We start from the raw sequence: 21,634 nt of genomic DNA, 5'->3' as shown, positions 1-21,634 counted from the left end.
CTTTTTTTTCCTGTAATATCCTTTAAATTGAGTCCCTGTAAGAGTCTTCCAGAGTCTCTTCCTCTCAGATTGGATCAGATTACTTTAAATTTCTCTTACTTCATATTTCTATAACCACGTCTGTCCCTCTTTCCTCACCCTGAAATCATCTCCTGCACCCATCCGTCTCCGTCTTCCCACGCACATCAGAGACTCGCCTTTATTACTCGGCACAGCTGGAGACCACTTAGCTGTAGTGAATGTGCGTTCGTTATGCGGTCTCTCATTATGCCGTCCATGATATCATTAAGGGAGGTAATATCTTGCCCCTGAAGAGCTTTTTATCTCTCCGGCTCTCTTCTGCCGGCCTTCCCCACACTTGTTTTTGCTGTTTTTACTCCAACAGGAAGACCTGAAGGATATCTAGTACTTAATGCTGGACATCTCGGACAAAATAAAATACCTTTGTTTTTAGATTAGCGGCAGTATTTTTAACCTAAGAACTCATTTGGTTATGAATCCTGCAATTTGCAGGATGTTAGCTCCACACATGTAACACTGAAGAACGAAAATGCACAGGTTGAAGTGCAGAAGTCAGGCTGGGATATGAGTGAATCCCGAAGCGGGACATGTTTGGTGCCGCACGCTGCTCTGGAGCGTCTCGTCTCTGTCACCTCAGCCGTCATCGTTCAGCTGCTGCTCATCATATTTCACTTCAGCTCATTTCGGGGGCAAGAGGTTGAAAAACAAGCTGCTGCCGTGAAAACTATAAATTTAAGGCAAAGTCAGAGGAAGAGATGTGCGAAACAGTGGTTAGTTTTATGTGCTGCGATTGTAATTATATTAATGTGAGGTAAACTGAGGCGATGTGTGTGTGTGATTGTCTTTCTGTGTGTCCACACTGTATTGGAGCTGTCCAGGGTGCTGAAAAGATATAAAAGCACCAATATTTAAATGTTTTTTTAACCCAATACCGACCAATAGTGCTATAACCTATATGATGTTGCTGACTTCTGTCTATTCAGTGAATGGAAGCACTGAATCTAAAATAAGCAACTCCTCACAAAAGGAAACTGATATAATTTCCAAGCGACGGTTTTTCTTACAAGAGTAACATCGTTGAGAGAAGAGCAGATAGAAGAAGCAGCAATTTCAACCACATTTACAATGACAAGCACATTTTATAGTCTGAAATTACAAATGGAATAATGGGTAACTTCACTCTTTAATAGTTTTGAGATTGGATTGTTTCTCAGGCTTCCCGAGCAGCATGAATGGAATTAAGTGTAAATGGGGTCTGGCCTGCTGTGAATATTAATGCAGAGGAGTCTTACAGCAGCTTCTCCAAATTCCACTTCTTAGAATCAATCCTTTGTTGATTCATGAGTGATTCAGGACTCCTGGAAAAGTGTAGCAGACTGCTGTACCTTGCTGTTTGAATCGTGACGGGGCCTCTCAGGTCTGTGCAGGCCGTGTGTCCGCCTTCCTGTTTCCTCTTCGTTGAGCTCAAAACAGTGACGGTCAAGCAGCTTGACTTTTGTTTTTTCTTTTTTTTTTTTGCATTGATTTTCAAGTTTACCTCTGCAGTATTTCTATCATCTTGAGTTTACTGCGTCGGGGCAGTTTTCCCCTTGTGCACGCGTGTGTGAAGGACAGATTTAGAGGTTCTCTCAGATTGAGGGACGGGAGATGTGCGCATAAATCAACCTCACTCAAGAAAATGAGTTGTTCGCTGCAGCAGTTTGATGCTCCCTCTCTCGCTCGAAAAAATGTGGCGCACTGTTTCTTTTTAGCCTGAGACCACACGTATGCGCACACGCACACACTCACACACACACACACACACACACACACACACACACACACACACACACACACACACACACACACACACACACACACACACACACACAATGGCTGCAAATCAAAAGTGGAACTGGAGCCAGAAGAAAATGGAAAGAGATGGACACGAAGATATAAGGAGAGGTTTTGTCCATTAAGTAATGCAATGAGGTCTCGGCTAATCAAATCAAACTGTCGCACCAGTCATTCACTCCTAGGAGAACTTTGGAGCGACACACACACACACCCATACTTACACACCACGGTATAAAACTTCTCCAAAGTGATTTACAGCTCCCATAATTCTGTTTGTGGGCTTTTCAATCAACAATACCTTTTGTTGACCTTTTTTCACTCTATCGCAGATTTTTTTTTTTTTCCCCCTCAGTCTCTATTTCTGGCGGTGTGAGCTCTCTGTTCAGTGAACCCGGGACTCACTTTGTGCGTCTGCGTCTCGTGTCAGTCCGCTGACAGGCCGGGGCGTCGAGGCTACTGTCTGACAGAGGAACTTTCTGGGGAGCAGGTGTCAAAAAGTAACAAGGTAGAAATACAGACAGAAGACGAAAGCACGGGGGAATACAGCGGGGAGGAGAGGGAGACGGCGGGAGAGAAGCAACGTGTTGCATTGGAGACGGTTTTGCTAAAGAAACGCTCACCTCTGGCTTGGCCAGATGCTTTGGCAGGACCTCTCCGCTCCACGTGCAGGTCAGAGCCAAAAATCAGCTTTATTAGAGAGTGAGTCAGCACAAAACCACACAAACAAAACAAATCCAAAGGAGCAGCCCAAGATCCGAGGGGAAAAACATGAAAGGGAACATGGCAGGATGCAGACAACAATTCATGAAAGAAGCATGAAGACATAACAGAGCTGAGCAGGTACGAAGGCTGGGAGGACTTAACAGACGCACCAGCAGAGACTTATTGACAGACTGAGACTTTTATGCTCAGAAGAGATTGTGGAGATTGACGAGACTCCTCTGACAACTACATGGCGAGAAATTAAACTCTGCAGATTCTAATTAAGCATGAGGGAAACCAAGTCTGCACAGCATTTCTGCTGTTTCTGTTTTCACGTTCATGCATAAAGACAAATTTAAAGACCGTTCTTTTAGCGTCCCCTGACCCATCTGATCACTGACTGTAGGTCACCGGTGTTACTATTTCCAAACACTGCTTTAATAAAACAACAGGAGACAGTGTTCGAGGTTCAAACCACCGTCCCCGCTGTATTCACATCTATAATTAAGACCCGACGCCGGGACTGACTCTGACCTTCAGTGACTCCACAAAGAGCCGCCCACAAAATGAACGGGCAGGTAAATTTATCACACGGCAGAAAAAGAAGAAGCGAATGGGACGATATGACCTGACGTGATGGGAGTCAGAGGGAAATGAGAGAGAGATTGTAAGGCGGAAGAGGTGAAGAAGAGGCTAAAACAGAAGTAATGGGACAGAGATGGAGGGAAGAGAGCCCAGATGGGAGTGCTACTACGGACAGAACCCAGTATGAATAATGGAGGCGCTGCAGTCAGTGTGTGTGTGTGTGTGTGTGTGTGTGTGTGTGTGTGTGTGTGAACATGTGTGTCATCTGCACTGTGCAAATTGGCTCGATTAATGCGTACCGTGTTTACGCGTCCCTCAGGTGTTTAGCGGTAACATGATTTCATGTTTGTGTACGTTGTCTGTGCGTCAACCTGTATGTGTGCGTGTGTGTGTGTGTGTGTATGTGTGTGTTTGTGTGTGTGTGGTCTTGTATCGCTACTGAGGCATGAAGTCATGTGGGGGTGGCTGCCTGTCTGCTCAAACAATCTGTGCAGAGTGGATCATGTTGAACATGATGTGTGTGTGTGTGTGTGTGTGTGTGTGTGTGTGTGTGTGTGTGTGTGTGTGTGTGCATCCTATTGAGTGTTTTGATCATTTATTTGTGTTTATATATGCAAAGTAAATTTTAATTTGTCATTGGCATGTGTGGGTTAAGTCTTTTTACATGGATTCGTTTTTGCGTGTGTGTGTGTGTGCGTGTGCGCGTTTCGTCCCCCTGAATGAACTCGGTGTGTACTGAATCGTAACCTCACACATCTCAGTGGAATCGGCGCATTACTCATACTCCTCTTCAGACCTCTTCCCCTCTCCATCCGTCATCTCCCTGGCCTGCTCCTGCTTTCTGCCTCTGCTCCACACGCTTTAAACCTTTAAGACGCTGACTGATCCACTGTAGGACTCCTTCAAACAGAAAGTTAGCATTTAGAGTTTAATTCATTCACTTTGCTATTATTTAATATTGCAAAACATGCAACCTCCAGTCTGATAACACATGGACAAAGTATCACAGGTACTTTTCTTGCTTTTGTTTCACTTCCGGCCAAACATTTTCCTTTTCTTTTCTTCCATCGTTGTTGGCTGCTCAGGCTGACGCGATGCTGAAAATAGCAGATTCAGCCCGCTTTATCAACTGTTGCTGTGACAGCTCATCAGTGAGAACAATGCGTTTCCTTCCATCACTCCCATCCTCCTCTCTCTCTGTCCTCCCAGGTACGTCCCTCCCTCCAGAACTCTCTCGCTCTCTTGTTTTTTTTTTTTTTTGTTTTTTTTTTATCTGCTGAACTGAAGCCTATTTGTGGCATCAGAGCTAACGTGGTTGTCAGTGAAGCATCGGTCGACACGACCAAGTGGAAATGAAAGTTCGCTCTTCCTCGCCGCCTGTCACAAACTGATGGGCTGTTGAGTTAAAGATGATCTCTGAGCAAAACGGGTCCGGGTCGAAGAAGACCTTCTTCCGCCTGGCATGAGAAGAAACACGAAAACCAAACTGTTTTGACACTTAAAGGCTCTCAATCGTACAACACTGAAGAAAACTAGGAATTCGGGTCAGTTTAAGGAGTGTGTTATTGTGAACATTTAGTCCTCCACATTCACGCAGTAATTGGCGTGATTGGTGAGCTCAAGGTTGGAGGAGTGGACTCCTGGTTCCCGAGCAGGACCCTCGACTTCACTGCTTCAAGCATGTATCGCTCAGGAAAACTGTTGACAGGATGGGTTAAATGGGTTAAATCAATAATGCATGCGGTATTTGCTTACAACAAGCAGAGGCAGTTTGCCTCTGAGGTCGCGACCTCATTACCTCCTCATTTGGCTGCATTTGCACAGAGGTAAAGGCAGGCATGGGTAAATATCTTCACGCTAATGGGGTTGCAGGCTGATCCCAGGGCGGAGGAGTGTCTGCAGGAAGAAAGGTCCTTTATTTACTATTTTCAAAACACGCCTTTGTGTTTGTGGAAGCAACCGTCAGCAAAACAAGACAGTATTTTACAGTCCCGACGGGCTGAGAATCACACAACGCTGCAATGTCCGGCTGAACGCCACAAACAGAACCGTCAGTCTTGTCATACTCAGCGGTCATATAATCCAGATCCTACAGTCCAGAGCCAGCCTTATAAACGGGCTCTCACCCTTCAGTCCAGCGTAGATCTATCTGCCCCCGCCGTTCCTCCTCACTCAGCAATAGGAAGTTCAGATTTACGAGGGTGCGTTTGGTCACCGGTGTGGAGAATGAAGGATGTTGTTTACTGAACACTTTACTGCCCGAAACTCCATGTTTAGCAGCACAGAACTAAGTTGCGTAATTAATTATCTCCTCAGTCACGCTGCAGTTTATGAAAGCCGCTGAAAACAATATGGCATTGCAGCAGTGTTTATCTTCTCCCACCGATCTGCTAAAACCGCGGCTCTTCTACGTTTTGCCTTGCTGGGTTTTATCTCCCGTTGTGCACGATGCTATTCCCGAGCAGGACACATTTCCTCTTTTTCCACTTTACTCGTTAAGGTTTGATTGCTTCACTCGTCACCTCAAAACTCTCTGCGCTGCATTTTTTAGGCTGCATTTTTCCTCTGGGTGCTCCTAATTGAAAATATCTCAGTGGTGGCTCCTCCGTGCATTGCATCAGCGCCAGCTGGAGGATTTTTTTTATTTTTTATTTTTTTAAATCAGGGCCTGGGGGGGAAGCTAGTTGGCTCATATAATGTCACACCAAGAAACCTCACCCTGGCCTTATATTCACATATTCTCCTCTTCTTCCTCTGCAGGAGAGATCTGGGAAACACTTTTACTTTCCCGGCACATTTGTATTAACATTTCAATAACAGGGTATTTTAGGACATAATGAAGAGTCCTGAACAGTGTTGTTGTTTTGTCAGTTTTTAGCCGATAGACGACCTTAGAAACCTCGCAGGATAAAACTTTCTGACTTTTGGAAAACTCTGCAACCCCCTTATTAAGAGGAAGAGCGTATATAGCGGAAAGGGTGATTATGTGGAAGACACTCAGCGGGTCCCGTCCCTCTGCTTTCTCTCTAACAGGAAGATCATCGAGGTGAAAATCATCGACGATGAAGAATATGAGAAGAACAAGACCTTCACCATCGAGCTGGGAGAGCCCATCCTGCTGGAGATCGGACAAAAACACGGTGGGTCTGCCTGCCTTTTTTCGGTTTGTTTAATGTAAAGAATTCAAGACTGAACTAGGGACTGTGTCACAGAAGGAATGAAACAGTTTCATCCAAATTAAAGCCTTTTTCCCAGGAAATAAGTCTAAAAATGTGGGGTTTTCTTTTATTCAACAACTAGCCTGAGTTTGACAGAATATCTGCAGCAGGTTCTCAGAAACAAGAGGATAAACTAAGACGGACTAAGCCAGTCTTTTAAAGCAATAACAGCATTACAAAATAAAATTCAAGTCTCCATAAAAACATTATTCTGTCTGCAAAACTTTAAAACCTGAACCTTGTTAAAGGACTGTGGTCTGATAATCAGATTCTTCTTGTATTTCGAAAATAAAGGAACTTCTTGTTGTTAGTGTTTTACTTTCCCCATAAACTTGAAGATGCCAAAGAGCCGTCATGTCATTCATGCTCTATTCAGTTTGTTTTCGTCTTACTTTTAAAGTCAGTTATCTAAAACCTCATAACAATGACAGACTGAACACTAAAATAAACCTTTAGTGAATATAAACAGCAGCTTTAGATAAAATAAATTCTACTACCTTAAAAGTTTAATAGAGGGATAAAAGGAGCTGCTTTGCTTGTGATATACTTTGCTTTCTTTTCTCCTTCATGGTCTAATTGCAATTTGTGCTGTTAAAGGGATAATCTATATGCCTCACGCTGCAAAATACTCCAAACTACACGCCTGTTCTCTGTTGCTAATCCATTAAATGATTCCGTCCAGTAGAGCTTCTTCTCTTTCTTTCCTCTACCAATAACTCGGCTTTGGGGATGACAGTTGTTCAGCCCGTCAAATCGGTCGACATCTGATTTGATCCACTTCCTGGTTCCCTCAAGGAACCCTGTGACTGTATTTTATATGTAAGTGTCAACCTCAGTTTCGCGTGACGGTCAAAACTAGAGAGCATCATATCAAACGTCATATCTCCTTTCAGGTTTGTACTTGGTTTTGAGCTGGAGTACATGAAGCCTGACGTTGCGTTGTGTGTGGAGCGTTTCCAAACAGCCGTACTTCGGAAGCTGTTTTCAAAAACTTCAGCGGCTCGTGGAGCGGCAAACGCAGCTGACTGTTAGTGAAGACAGGCTGCACTCTGGACAGCTCTCCCATTCATTAACACAAAAGAGACGGACAGCCACACTGTCGCTTTCGCCCCTCCAGGCAGTTTAAAGTTACCAATTACCCTTAATCACATTTTCAGACTGTGGGAGGAAACCGGAGAAAAGAGACGATATTCTCTCACTGTGAAGGAAAACTGCGAACCGCTACACCGCAATGAAATATCCCAGGCAACATGCGAGAGTCTTTCTCTTTAGCGCCCGTTCAAATTAGAAACTCCCGCTTAACGTCCACAGTCTTCAATCTTTCTCGAATCACAAAGACTCTACTGGTGGTGATACAACGATCCAGCAGCCCGGGGCGCGTTTCCCCACACGGAGAAATAATTGACTTTCACAGGCAACGTATGATGGCGCCTACAACACACACACACACACACACACACACATATGGTATCACATACTGTTAACAGCTTTTCAGTTATAGCAGCCTGCATTAACAACGGCCACTGTATGCGGGAACGGAGCAGAGGCGCATATGGATGGAAGAGAGGGGGGGAGTATGGTGAGCGGAAGACAGAGAGAGGAGGGGAAAAAAGATGTAAATTACTCTTAGTTATTCATAGTTGTATTAACACGCGCTGCTTGACAGATTGGATTTCCCATGCGGCTCATCTTTGTTTGATTATTAGCATATACATGATCAGCGCTCGCTGATTGCATACGTTTAAAGACATGAGACCTCAGGAGGAGTGTGTGCCGCTTTGGATGAGACAAGATTTCAGTCAGCTGGTGTGTAAACTCTGATTTAAGGATGAGAGCGTGTCTGCTCCGGTAAGATCTTCTAAGTTTGGGGTTAAGTGCAGTGAAGTGCTGTTTTAGTGTTTCACCTGTTAATAAACTGCTTTTCAATCATCTCTGGTCAGTTTTTTATTTCAAACTAATCCTGGACGAATGAAGGAATTTATTATAGGTGGACTATTTTTTTTTTTTTAATAAACAAATATAATATAGCTTTAAAATAGTGACAGTTTACTTTATTCCCATTTGTCCTGTCAGGAGGCGTCTCAGTGCAAACTGAATCAGGTCAACGACCGAGTCCAGTCGACCTGATTTAATTTGCGTTGAGATGAATGATCAGTTGTTGATGTATGTATATATACTGTGTAGTGTGTGTGTGTGTGTGTGTGTGTGTGTGTGTGTATAGTGTATTTCCACATAGATTTCATGGTAAGGGTAAAAAAAAAACCAGGCTGAACTTCAGATGAGGTAAACCTGATGACGCTCTCCCGGGATTTGTCGTTTGAAATGCAAAGGATGTTCAACACGGTCTTTTGCATTAGTCAAAGCAGCGGTGTACTTCTGAGTGGCTTGTAATGAATTTTTGAAAACAGTGGGAGCCCACCGCCGCTGTGGCAGACGCCGCCATCGGTTTCAGCCTCTCAATAAGCCTCCTATCTGTAGCCTGGATTAACAACATGCAGACTGAAATTCATCACCCTCTGACTGGATCTTTTTATAAAAGATGACAATAGTGGAAACAAACAGGCACAAAATGATGAATATCCTAAAACTGATCCTGCTGTTTCCTCCTAAACTGAAAACTGTAAATTAATGTGAGGAATTAGCTCCATAATCCTCCTCTAATCATATCTCGAATTGAAGCACATTAATCACAGCAGCGATTATGGAAAACTATAAAACTAACGGTGATTTTATCTTGGATCTTACAGGAGACTCCAATGAGAACAAGCCTCTGGTGGGAGCGGAGGAAGAGGAGGTGGCCAAGATGGGCTGCCCCAGCCTGGGGGAGCACACACAGCTGGAGGTGGTCATAGAGGAGTCCTACGAGTTCAAGGTCAGTGTGTGTGTGTGTGTGTGTGTGTGTGTGTGTGTGTGTGTGTGTATGTTTTGTCATGTATCAATATCAGTGATGTTTCAAATCTTGTCAAGTTATCATCAAACCAGCTTCATTCTGTCTTATTTTAGAATAAATCATTTTTATAAAGCATTATGAATTAGTCATTATCCAATTGCTCATTTTCCCATTTGTGTCACTTTGTTGTGTGTGTGTGTGTGTGTGTGTGTGTGTGTGTGTGTGTGTGTGTGTGTGTGTGTGTGTGTGTGTGTGTGTGTGTGTGTTTGTGTGTGTGCAGCGTGCTGTAAATACGCTTGTCAGGCGCGCGAAACAGGTTATCAATCTCTCTTATGCATGCCATACTGGTTCCTCTGTCCTCTGCTGAATCCTCTCAACTGTTTTAATGATGTCTGGGTCCTTCGCCACATCGCAATCTATAAATCCTTAATTTCATTCCCCACTTTGGGATTCATTTGCGATTCCTTCCTTTTTTGCGTCTCGCTAAAATACGGCGAGTTTTCAGCTTCGTGCCGCTGACAGGACCCGGCGCAGGATTTCCTCAAAGCCCTGTCAGCTGAGTTGAGATAACTACTGCTGGGAGCTGTTTTCCACCAGCAGCTTCTATTATTCCTCTGCCTCGCTGCTTTAGAGCTCATCCAGCGTGCTGGAAGCTTTTTCTTTTCCTAGATTTCACGTATAAAACGCGGCATCGCAGCTCGTCTATTGATTAGCACGTCCTTATGCCTCCAATTCCGCAGCTTTACGTTCGACAAACCTTTATTTCTGAACCTTAAATCACTGTTTCCTTCTTTTCTGTGAATTAACAACTTGAGTGCTGTGTCTTTCCTCCTGACTTGCATGTTTGCCTTTGTGTGTTTGTGCGTGCATTATTGCATACACGTGCGTGTGTGTGTGTGTGTGTGTGTGTGTGTGTGTGTGTGTAGAGTACAGTAGATAAGCTGATCAAGAAGACGAACCTGGCCTTGGTGGTGGGAAGCAGCAGCTGGAGGGAGCAGTTCGTCAGTGCCGTTACCGTTAGTGCAGGTAACACACACACACACACACACACACACACACACGCGCACGCAGGGTAAAATACATAACTTTTATTCATCAACATTGGTCACGGGTGATTTAATTTTCGAAAGGATGGAAGATGAAAAGCGGTTTGTGTCAGCATTTCTTTGGGATTCTTTCTATGCATTTATTTTAAACTATTCACTCCCATCTGGTTTATGAAGAAACGGTTTGACATTTTAGGATAAAGTGTTCTTCTCCGTACAGAGGAATGGTGCTACTTGCATGTAATCAAAATCTGAAGCCGCCACCCGCCGCTCGCCGGCATAACTTAGCATAATGGCAGGGAGGAGAAAAGACTTTTAAAAACACAGTCTGACTCCGTCCAAAGATGTTTATACAAACTCTAAACCCGCAGGAGACGACGACGAGGAGGAGAGCGGCGAGGAGCGCCTGCCGTCCTGCTTCGACTACATCATGCACTTCCTGACCGTCTTCTGGAAGGTGCTGTTCGCCTTCGTGCCGCCCACCGAGTACTGGAACGGCTGGGCCTGCTTCATCGTCTCCATCTCGCTCATCGGCGTCCTGACAGCCGTCACCGGCGACCTGGCGTCCCACTTCGGCTGCACGATAGGGCTGAAGGACTCGGTGACGGCGGTGGTCTTCGTGGCGCTGGGAACGTCCGTGCCAGGTGGGAGGGGCGACGGCGGAAAAGTGATTTATCAAGCAAACTTGAGCAGATTTTCAGCAACTTCCAAGTGTGACCCACATAAAGGAAAAAAAAAAAAAATCACTCTCTACAGAAATACTTTGATCCTTCAGTATTCCTCTTACGTAACGCCTGTGTTGACTGGAGATGAAACGAGCGGCGTATTTCTCCCGAAGTTCGGCTGCGACAAACATGTGAATAAACAAATAAAAAGAGAATGACTGATCCTCCTCCATCGCGGTTCAGCGGCAGCTGTGCTCAAACACGGGCTGGAAATCAAAATTGAATTGTAAACCCCCGCCCCCCCCCCGTCTCCGTCCCGAGCTCGCCTGGAGGCGACGCGTCGTCCCGGGGCTTTAATTCAATTCCCTTCCCCGCGCCCCTCGCCAGCCACTTTATAGTTGCCTCCTCCAGATGATTTATAGAAGCGGCTCCTCTCCGACTCTCTCCGAGGCGATAACTTTGATGGCTGGCGGCGAGATCTCCGGAAAGCCGCGTTTGAGTTAATTCCGCCGCGTTGCCTCGATGTAAACGCGGGTTTGACATCCATCATCTGCATCTCTCTGCCACGAACACATGTTCATGTTCGCGTCTGATGTGAACGTTCTGCAGTTGTTTCTTCATTTTGTCTCTTTCCCCCGTATTTCCTGTCTCCATCCGAGCCTCTCACGTCTCGCCCCGCTCCATTCTTTACTCTGACCCGGCGTTGCCTTCTTCTCCGCCTCCTTATGGGATGTTGTGTCTTTTGCTATTGTTGCCATCCATCATTCCGACCCCTGTGTGCTGCTGCGCTCAGGTGTACGTGTGTGAAAATGCATGTTTTTTTTTTTTCTGTTAAGGTGGGTTATTGAGCTGTATGTGTGAGGGTGATTACTGTGACACTCCTCCTCCTCTTCCTCCTCCTCCTCCTCCTGTTCCTCCTCGCTCCAAATTCATGAAACCGTTTCTGCATTATTACATCAGAGACGCACTCAAGGATTATCTGCCCAATTTATACCGAATTCCGTCGATTCGGGCAATCAGCAGGCCGAGGCAGACTCACAACCTGAACCCCGGCAGTTTTGAGCTCATCTGTAACCATCGCAGTGGTTTTAAACGCTAAATGCGGTTTGATGTCTGCATTGAACACGTCCAACTTCACAGATCCCCGTCTTGAGTGGGAGTTTAAAGTATTTAGCTTCCATTCTGTTGCAGTTTGTCTCGACACGAGCCGAGATTCAGGACTTTCATTTGAGTTGCATCACGAGGGTGGAACGAACAAAGTTATCAGCAGCAAAGACGGTTTAACCTTGAAACGAAGCTCGTCGTTCATTTGATCCCTCACTTTTTGGATGTTTTGACACAAAGAATGAGGTGGACAAGAATTTTTTTGTCACACATTTCACGTCATCCCACCGTCGGATGCGGTCTCCCTCCCTCCCTGCGTTTCGTCTCGTGCCTCCTCACGTGCGCCGTCACGTCCGTCCTGTGTGTTACGAGGCGGTAACGCGAAGTTTCATCACTCAAGTTTCGGGATTTTGCCGTCTCGTGTGTCAAAACACACAGGCTCTTCTCTTCTCTTTGTGCGCTCTGCCACCAGCTGGGATTATAATTCATCCCTCCGTCAAAAAAAAAAAAAAAAAAAAAAGGGAAAGTTTGGAGGATGGTTTCTGCTTTGGGATGTGAATTTCAACTAATCTCACTGACAGTCAGACGAGAATTGAGACCCCTCATCACCAGGCCGCCTAAAAATAGAAATAAGCCGAGATACAATAACTGGCAGCTGCTTCCCCGGGTGTTCCCGATGCCGCCCGATGAAGCTCTGTCTTCACGTTGAGGAACTTGGCTCTGTGACGCTCTGATGTACTGAATCTGGCAGAAACCCAAACATTTGATCTCCGCTCTCTCTCCAAGGATTCTGGAAATTGAATGTATAAATATTCTCCTGGACACAAATTGCCTTCTAGCACCTGCTAATGCTGCTCAGCACCGTGGTCTTGCTTCACCTTTGACCTCCGGTTGACGGCTTCCTCTTTTCTCCCCCCGGTCCAGACACGTTCGCCAGCAAAGTGGCTGCCATCCAGGACCAGTACGCCGACGCCTCCATCGGCAACGTGACCGGCTCCAACGCCGTCAACGTGTTCCTGGGGATCGGCGTGGCGTGGACCATCGCCGCCATCGCCTGGCGCTCCGACGGCAAGCAATTCAAGGTGGACCCGGGGAACCTGGCCTTCTCCGTCACCCTCTTCACCATCCTGGCCGTGGTGTGCGTGCTCACGCTGCTGTACCGGCGGCGCGCCGGCGTGGCCGGCGGCGAGCTGGGCGGCCCGCGGACTTGCAAGTTGATCACGTCGCTGCTGTTCGTCTCGCTGTGGCTGATTTACATCATGCTGGCCTCGCTGGAGGCCTACTGCCATTTACCGGGGTTCTAGGTGGAGAGGAGGGAGCGAGGCCGACTGCCAATGAAGAGAGAGACAGAGAGAGAGAGAGAGAGAGAGAGAGAGGAACTGAAATACAGGAGAGGAGTCTTGAAAGTGAGCTGAAAAGGCTTGTTATTCTTCATGAAACCTTCCTAAATGATGTCAGAACAGTTATTTTTTTGAGAATTGCTACATTATTTAGGCAGGATTAATCCACACTCTGGAATCTGTCATTACATTCAGTTTAAGCTGGAAAATCTTCACCCAAAGCATCCGAGAACAAGTCGTCAGAAAGAATATTTGATAGTTAATAAGATGGATAGTTAATCAAAACAAATCAGACCAACAGAAAGTGTGCTGAGGGTAAATAAAGGAGACGACGGAGGTCAGAGGTGAGAAACGGAGCAGGAGTCTCTCTTCGCCTCCTCTCTCTCTCTCTCTCTCTCTCTCTCTCTCTTCATCATGATGATGATGATAGCAGGTCCTCCCATCGTCACCTTGGAACTATAATACTGTCAGTGACTTATCACTTCTAACCCCTCACACACACACATATACACACACACACACACAAACACACATACACACACACACACACTGGGGCCCTCAGGTGATTCTGCAATAGAGGACCATGCACCAACTTGCAGGCAAGATAAAAAAAACTGACCATCTTTTTCGTCTTTTTTTTTTTTTTTTTTTTTTTCAGTTTTTCCTTCCTGAATACACTGTGCAAAACCCTAACCCTTACAACACACACACACACACACACACACACACACATACACACACTCCACTCTCTCCGGCCCTCCCTCTTGCCTTACTTTGATCTCCCCTGTAGGAATAGTCTTAAAGTCGTGATCATGAAACGCTGTAGTCGCCACCAACCAACCAACCGACCAACCGACCCTCTTTTTAATCGAGCCAAACCCCGAAGTCCTTCTCTGGAAACCGTGAAGAAACCCCCCCCCCCACACACACACACACACACACACACCTTTTTTTTTCTAAACTTTTTAATGGCGTCAAGTGTTGTTGATGTTGTCACCGTGCAATTGTAAAAAAAAAAAAAAAAAAAATTAAAAACAACAGCAACAAAAAAAAAGCTCTATGAATACAGGATGAGGACAGTTGTACACATTGGATGTGAAGACAGAGATCCAGATGTTGGAACAAAGGAAGCAGAGCGGAGCCGTCGTGCACTACATGCCACAGAGTGCACTGTTTACACTCTGAGCCGTTGGGAAAAATGTGAACAGCCAATGCCAAGAAACAGCGACGCACAGGAGACGGCGGCGGCGGCGGCGGCGGCGTTGCTGACGACAAATCAAAACTACAGCCACGCCCGCTGTTTCTGCCTGTACATGAGAACATTCGATACGTGTGTGAGAAAACACTGAAGATATTTAAGTCGTGTTCAATCAAGGAGATCCACTTTTTTTTTTTTCCTGTTTCTTCAAGTTCTTTCAAACGCGAGGGTGAGATATGGAGCGTGTTCCAAGAGGCGACTCCGCGGCAGGAGGAGGAGTCGGACGGGAAACGTACGGCAGCTCTGGAATATCACTTGACTGTTCGGCGCCGGTCGGGACGATTCTTTGTATGCAACACACACACAAAAAAACAAAAAAGAGTCTCTGTTATCCAAAGATTTGGCGGCGTTACAGATCATTCAACTGTTGAGTTCGTATTGACGCTACAGAATACTTTATGGGTGAAAAACTGTGCTATTTATTTACTTTTTTGTGAAGTGTTTGTTGACTCAGCCGGTGTTCAAATCACACGTCACGTGTGCAATCAGCCATTTTTGTCGTCTGTGTGAGAAAGTTCGTGTGTGTGATCCCCCCCCCCCCACCGTCCGTCCCACAGGGCCGAGCCGACGGACGGAGCGAGCAGCGTATGGCTTGTCAGTGTAGATTATCCTGAAAGGCGTCCTGCTCGTTAGCGGCGGTATGGGAGGAGGAGGAAGCAGCGAGCGGTTTTCCTTCTCCTCGCTGCCCACCATGTTCGCTGTGAGCCTCCGGGAAAATCCTCCTGGGAGAAAACAGTAATTTGGCTTTTTGTTATCGCGCGGCTCACCGGGAGAAAAACGGGACTGAAAACAACAATTTACCTGCCCGCCGCCTCTTCTGTTGAATATGAACCAATTAAGCACTGCTGGAGCTTCACCGGTAGCCTCGCCGAGGTCGGCGCTTTTACGAAGGGAAGATAGCCGGGAGGTAGAAATACATATATGTCTTAACCCCTGACCTCTAATGGGATGTTTTCATGTCACATCGGTTTTTGTTCGGAAAAGTAACAGAGTGAAATATTCCAAACGAGAAGAAGAGAAAGCACCAGCCTCTGTGATTCCTCAGAGCAGCTGCTCTTCCAGCCAGAGGCGGCCTACATCCATTGATAGAACGCGTTTGGCCACTCGCCATGTTGCTGCTGCTCTCTTTCAAAGGGATGAGTCTTGGCAGCAAATATTTAACATTGCTGTCTAGAAAAAAAAAAGGAAAAAAAGCGTAAGGCCGAAGTCACCGCCCCAGACTCCGAGCGAAGAGGAAAGATGTCAGCCGAGTATGAAAAGTACTGCTGGTTTGGTTTAATGAATGGAATTGCTGTAAACGTAGAGAAATGCCGCGTTCGGATTTCCTCCAGTGATCAGAATCCTGTCGCAGAGCTGTTCATGGCTTTAATTGTAAGGTAATTCATTCATGCTTTGCCAGAACTGCAGCCAAATTGATCAATTTTCATCAAAAAGGGTTTCATTTCTGCTCCTTTGTTCTTGTTTAAGCAGGATTTTACTGCGTCAAAGGTCATCGTTAGGTTCTCGGACCTAACATGCCCCCCTGCCGGCCGGCTGACGCCTTTCCCTGTTTTGTTTTTCTGAATGAGTTCAGCCTCCGTAACAGTCGCCAGTTTAAGAATGAGTGGGCAGGATAACAGAGCTGCTGACGCCACAGGAACACCAAAATACCGCGACCGATTTAGAAATGGAGGCTTTTTAAAGATTTCTAAGCATTGCCGGGGGTTGGCTGTATGTGTGTGTGCGTGTGTGTGTGTGTGTGCGTGCGCACGTGGTTTTTAAGTGAGCGAAGAGATGCAACAATATTTTTAGTCTTTTGCCTGTTGCTTAGCGACCATCTCTGCACGAACCGCTGTCTTCTTGCCTGTTGCTGGTGTGTGTGAGACACTGAACGTGTGTGTGCGTGCGTGTGTGTGTCATCCTCTAATTTCTCTCACTTTGTTTCAAATTCTCACAGTAAATGTTAAATCTCCTGTTTTTTGATCCATCTGTGAAACTTTAACACACGTTCTTCATCTTTTCTACGTGCATTGTTGTTGTTGTTTTTTTTTACTTTGCCCCCTCTGTGCCTCCCCCTCGTTTGCATGTGCGTCCGCCGTGGGCGTGTCCGTGTGCGTATATCTGTGCCTTTGGCGTGCACGTGGGTCGGTGTGCTTAAGCTCCTTATGAGGGCTCGCCCTGTGTGTCTCCGGCTGAATCCCGTATGCTCCATTAATGAATTGGAACGCCAACCTGACCCGCAGTGTAAATGCCTGGAAATTGGATTCCATGTCTGGCGTGTGCGTGTGTCTTTGTGTGTCTGTGTGCGACAGTGTGAGACAGGTGGACTACTTCCTTCACCTGGTTTAAAACTGAATGGAATGCAGGTGCTTCTCCAAAAATCCCAATGTCGTTTTTACCAGAATTTTGTTCAAAATTACAGATATTTTGCATTCTTTACACAGAAACTGAATTTTAAAAGATGTTTAGAAAGTTTTTTTTTTTTTTTTAGAAATAACTGTTAAAACTGTGATTTTTCTGAGAAGCACCTGTATTATTCCAACAACGACTGGGAGCGGATGCTGTTGACTCTTCCTTCATTCTTCTGCCCGTTTAGAGACGTTTGCAGCATTTTTCAGTGATTCTGTTTGCAGGAGCTGACTAAAAACAGTCAGACTACATTTTTTTTTCCACTTACACTTCTTAAAAAATTGCTCCAAATGGAATTTTAGCTTTAAAGCGATGAGTTCATGAAACATCCAGTGAGTGAATAACTGGAGCTCTCAAATGCAGACATGTGACCTACATTTCCTGGATTTACATAATTTTCAGCTGCAGCTTTGTGTTCATATCTAGGATGGACCAATTAAACCATTTCTGACGAAAATGTCAGTCTTGAAAATTAAATTCAACATTTTTGCGAAAATGCTAAATATTGGGAGCATTATTTTAGCACTTTTTATGAGATGGATGTTTCTTTAATGAGTTTATCGTGGCATTTGGTATGAAGTGTCTTTCGCTGCAGACGTGCGTTCCCGTCAGAGTCTGGTAGTGAATGAGCAAATCTCACGGTGGAGATACTTTCTGCCTCCGTTTTGCAGTCTGTATGCATTTTTTTTTTTGTCCGTCACACGGCGTTCTGCTCCATCTGTGAACTTGATATAACTAATGGTAAATATGTGCATTTACAAGGCTGGTTCTGCTGTTATATCCAACAGACGCATTCGCTCTATAAATACATTTAAATGTAGTTTGAAGGCTTCGACGCCGGTGGCCTGAAGGAACAAAGTGACTTAACTTCTGTAATTTATTTTCAATGCAGCCATGATGATCTGTTCACAGATAGCCCTCCTCCCCATTCCTCGCTCAGTGTGTGTTTTTGGAAATGATTTGTATTCGGGTGAAGCAGGAGGCTGGCAGTGACGTTAATGCAAACAGCTGCTGTCAGTTTTCATCATTCTGATCCAATTTGGTTCTCTATGAATATTTTGTATTTGCCATTTTGGGGTTTTTCTTTTTTTTTTTTTTTCATTTAAGGACAAGAAAAAAAAGGACACTAAATAAATAAATAATATGAATAAATAGAGACAATTTATGCAACATTGTTACATAGTTTCAAAAACACGTGGAGCGTTGTGTGCTTTAAATATTTTCTGAACACTATTGATCACCTCATCATTGAATCGGTGGGACATGAAGGCTCCGCCCACTTCTGAACTCTACCTTCTGATTGGCTGCGGTGCCAAACAGAATTACCATCAGCCAATCACAGCTCACTTCCTGTGAAACATCGTGATTACATTAAAAGTTTGAAAACTTTCTGAAGCGATAGTATTGAGCTGAATGTTTGAAAACGTGTCGGTTTATGTTCTGACCATTTCTTGGTGGTTATATGAGATATTTTGTCTACATTTATTTATTTATCTATTTATTTATCTTCTGTTGTCCCGTTCAGAACTTGAGGACACTATATGTTTGGATATATCTGTAAAGTATTTGGAACAAGTTACGCCTGAACAAATCTGTAAAGATCACATTTTGATGCTTTGCTGCATACATTGATTTGAACCCAAATCTCGTGTGTGTGTGTGTGTGTGTGTGCGTGTGTGTGTGCGTGCATGCCTCAGACCATTGATCAGTGTGTCTCCTCACCGTTGGCCGCTCTCTAACTCTCTCATCTTTACATTTATTTATTTTCCTTTACTGTCCTGTTCTCATGCAGCCCCATTATCGAGGTCACAAAGTGCTTTTCATGTTACCGTCTGGTTTTTCATGTTTGTTTTCCATTCGTTTCATTTTTATTATCATTTATCTTGTATGCTTTTCATTTTCGTTGTATTGTGTTGTTTTTGTGATTGGTTTTGTATTAAAAAAAAAAAAAAAAAATCCCGTGGAGAGTAGAACAACATAAGAGTGTGCTCTTTTCCTTTTCAGTGTGTGTGTGAGGGTGTGTGTGTGCGTTTCATATCAGTCCGTCCAGGAGTGTGTCGATGCATGACTTAAGCTCATTCTGAATACAGTGTTGATGTTGGAAATGTCGTAGTAAAGAGTAAAAGTATTTTTAAATGCTTCAATGACATGATATGAAAAATGATATAGATGTTTACAAAGACCAAACTTTTTCTTCTTCTTTTTTTTTTTTTTTTTTTTCTCAAAGATGAAATAAAACTTGACCGGTATACGTTTGCAGTGTGTGTGTGTGTGTTCCTTTGTGACTAGTGACTAGTCAGTGTTACAAGAGTGGAAAAAGTCAGAAAACACCAAGTTTATCATCTTATTTTTCAAGTGTTTCATTTTTAAAAAGTCAGTTGATTCAACCTTTAAAAATCTGAATTCTGCTGATTAATGAAAACACGACATTAACTGAAGAACTCGCTCACTCACAGTCAATAAGGGATATTTCTGATTTTCTATCTCAGATGCTGATTATCAATAGAAATTCCTCTGAAGTGAAAACCAGTCCACACAACTGTTCGTATTCATCAATTCACTTCAACACACAGCTGCTGAGCTGGGAAACCTGATAAACTCTGTCTTTTTTCTTATACAGACAGAAGGAGCTGGCTTTCACAAGCTGAAACTCTCTCTCTCTCAGACACACACACTCACACACACACACTTGGGAGCTGCCCAGCTCACTGCAGGGCTGCTCTGCTGGCCGGTGAACAGCCCCTCTATGCTGCCCTCATTTGCTTTGAGCCACTTTGGGAATAGCAAGGTGAGAAGACTACATTAGTCTTGGCATGTGTGTGTGTGTGAGTGTGTGTGTCAAGGACTGAAATAATAAGGATAAAAAGCTTTGATGTGGAGGCTTGAAAGAGTTTTTGTTTTTTTTGTTTTGTTTGTGCTTTTCTGCATTCTCATGCCTCTCCCGTTCTCCTCCGCCGGCGAAGTGGCAGCTGCTATTCCCACGCCGAGCCGCCGGCGGGGAGGCAGCCACGGCGGTGAGACACGTCTCCTTCCTCCGCTGGAGGAGAACGAGACGAAGAGCAAACACAACCGTCCTGAGGGAGGGTGGGAGGGAGGGAGACACAACAAGTAGGACGGCAAAGAGGCCCAAAAAGAAAAAAGAAAGAAGAGGGGGGGGGGGAAAGGATGGAAGACGGAAAAGGAGGAGGGACAGAGGAGACAAACTGGAGCATGAGACGGAGTGATGGAGATGATGCTGACACAGATTCGTCCTGTGGGACGAAGGAGAAGACAGGAAGTGACACGCTGCAGTGATCGCCGCTGCTCTCCGGGGCCTCCCGTTTTGCCTCCTCACATTAAACCATCCTGGCTCCTCTTCGTCGGTTAATTGGCGCCGCAGTTTGAACAAACAGCTCATCAGTATTCAAACAGTGGGAAGAATAGAGAAGAAAAAAAAATGGAGAATTCTGTTTGTCTTGTTTACAGGCAGGGAAAGAGCAGCCGGGCCAGAAACAACAACAGAAAAAAGAAAAAAGAAAAAAAAATCACTGTAGAAAAAACTACAAGGGCGAATTTGTCCACATCACAGAAACGTTTGAAAGATTATTCAATCAATAAACCTTCCAACCGCTTCATCCCACTGCTGGGAGACGGCAAGAAAGAGACAATCACACACACTTACACACTTCCATTCCCAATCAGGAGAGAGGAAAAAGTGATCCTTTTTTTGGAAAAAAGGATCACTGGGATTAAAACATGATGCCAGAGGAAAACACTCCACTACAGTACTGCAGGCTTTGATACATTCATATCATTTAAATGGCTCAATTATTTAAGCATAGTATTAAAAAAAATAATAATAAAAAAAGATGGTCTGCTGAGTGCACTTTAGAGATCTGAAGAGGAAAAGAGAAAGTCAGGAAAGGAGAGGGATGGGCAGATGGAGCGGAGGATGAGGGGATAAAGAGACAGAAAGAAGGACGGATAAAAACAGAAACGGATAATATCAAAGAAAGAGAGCAGACAGCGGGGCGGAGTGCAGAGAGGGTCAAACAGTTTAGGAAGAAATGAGAGCTGTGACAGAGCGGAGGGATGAAACAAGCAAAGCATTAAAAGGCAAGGATTGAGAAGGAGAATATTGATTCTGGGAAAAAGGATGAAGCGAAGTGGTCAACTGATGAACGCAGCGACGCACACAGAAAGCAGGATAAGATTTCACACTGACATGATTTGTTTATGAGGTTACAGATTTCCCTGAAAGCCTGCAGGTGACAACAGCAACACATTCCTCACTGGGGGATCAGCGGGGAATAATCCCACAAACCAATTGTCTCCTCCGGTATTCTATTGTGTTGCTGATCGCTGCGGATTTGCAGCAGGTAATCGGTGATGGATTATTCATTCAGACTGACCTTCCCGACCCTGCAGAGCAGCAGCAGCAGCAGCAGCGAGGGGGGGGGGAGGATGAGAGGATGGGAGGATGAAGCAGCTTCTGAATTCTGGGTAAATGTGACGTTCAACATGCTTGTGCACAAAGGAACTGTCGTCACGTTATTCTCACATGATCGACGGTGAACAAAAGACAAAACAGTCGAGTTTGAG

General features: G+C 44.9%; 1 protein-coding gene across 1 annotated transcript in view; it reads left to right on the top strand.

Moving 5' to 3' along the window:
- slc8a4b (solute carrier family 8 member 4b) overlaps positions 1–14,013 on the top strand; it is an 80,170-nt gene extending 66,157 nt beyond the window's left edge. The window contains exons 12-16 of the mRNA XM_030119487.1: positions 6,178–6,284; positions 9,110–9,234; positions 10,179–10,278; positions 10,670–10,942; positions 12,992–14,013. Of these exons, the coding sequence (XP_029975347.1) occupies positions 6,178–6,284; positions 9,110–9,234; positions 10,179–10,278; positions 10,670–10,942; positions 12,992–13,371 (985 nt within the window). The 3' untranslated portion in view covers positions 13,372–14,013. The remainder of the gene's footprint in view (positions 1–6,177; positions 6,285–9,109; positions 9,235–10,178; positions 10,279–10,669; positions 10,943–12,991) is intronic.
- Positions 14,014–21,634: the final 7,621 nt, after the last annotated feature.

Source organism: Salarias fasciatus, chromosome 3 (genome assembly GCF_902148845.1).
Source record: "Salarias fasciatus chromosome 3, fSalaFa1.1, whole genome shotgun sequence".
NCBI classification, from domain to species: Eukaryota; Metazoa; Chordata; class Actinopteri; order Blenniiformes; family Blenniidae; genus Salarias; species Salarias fasciatus.
This window is presented reverse-complemented; position numbering and strand designations above follow the sequence as displayed.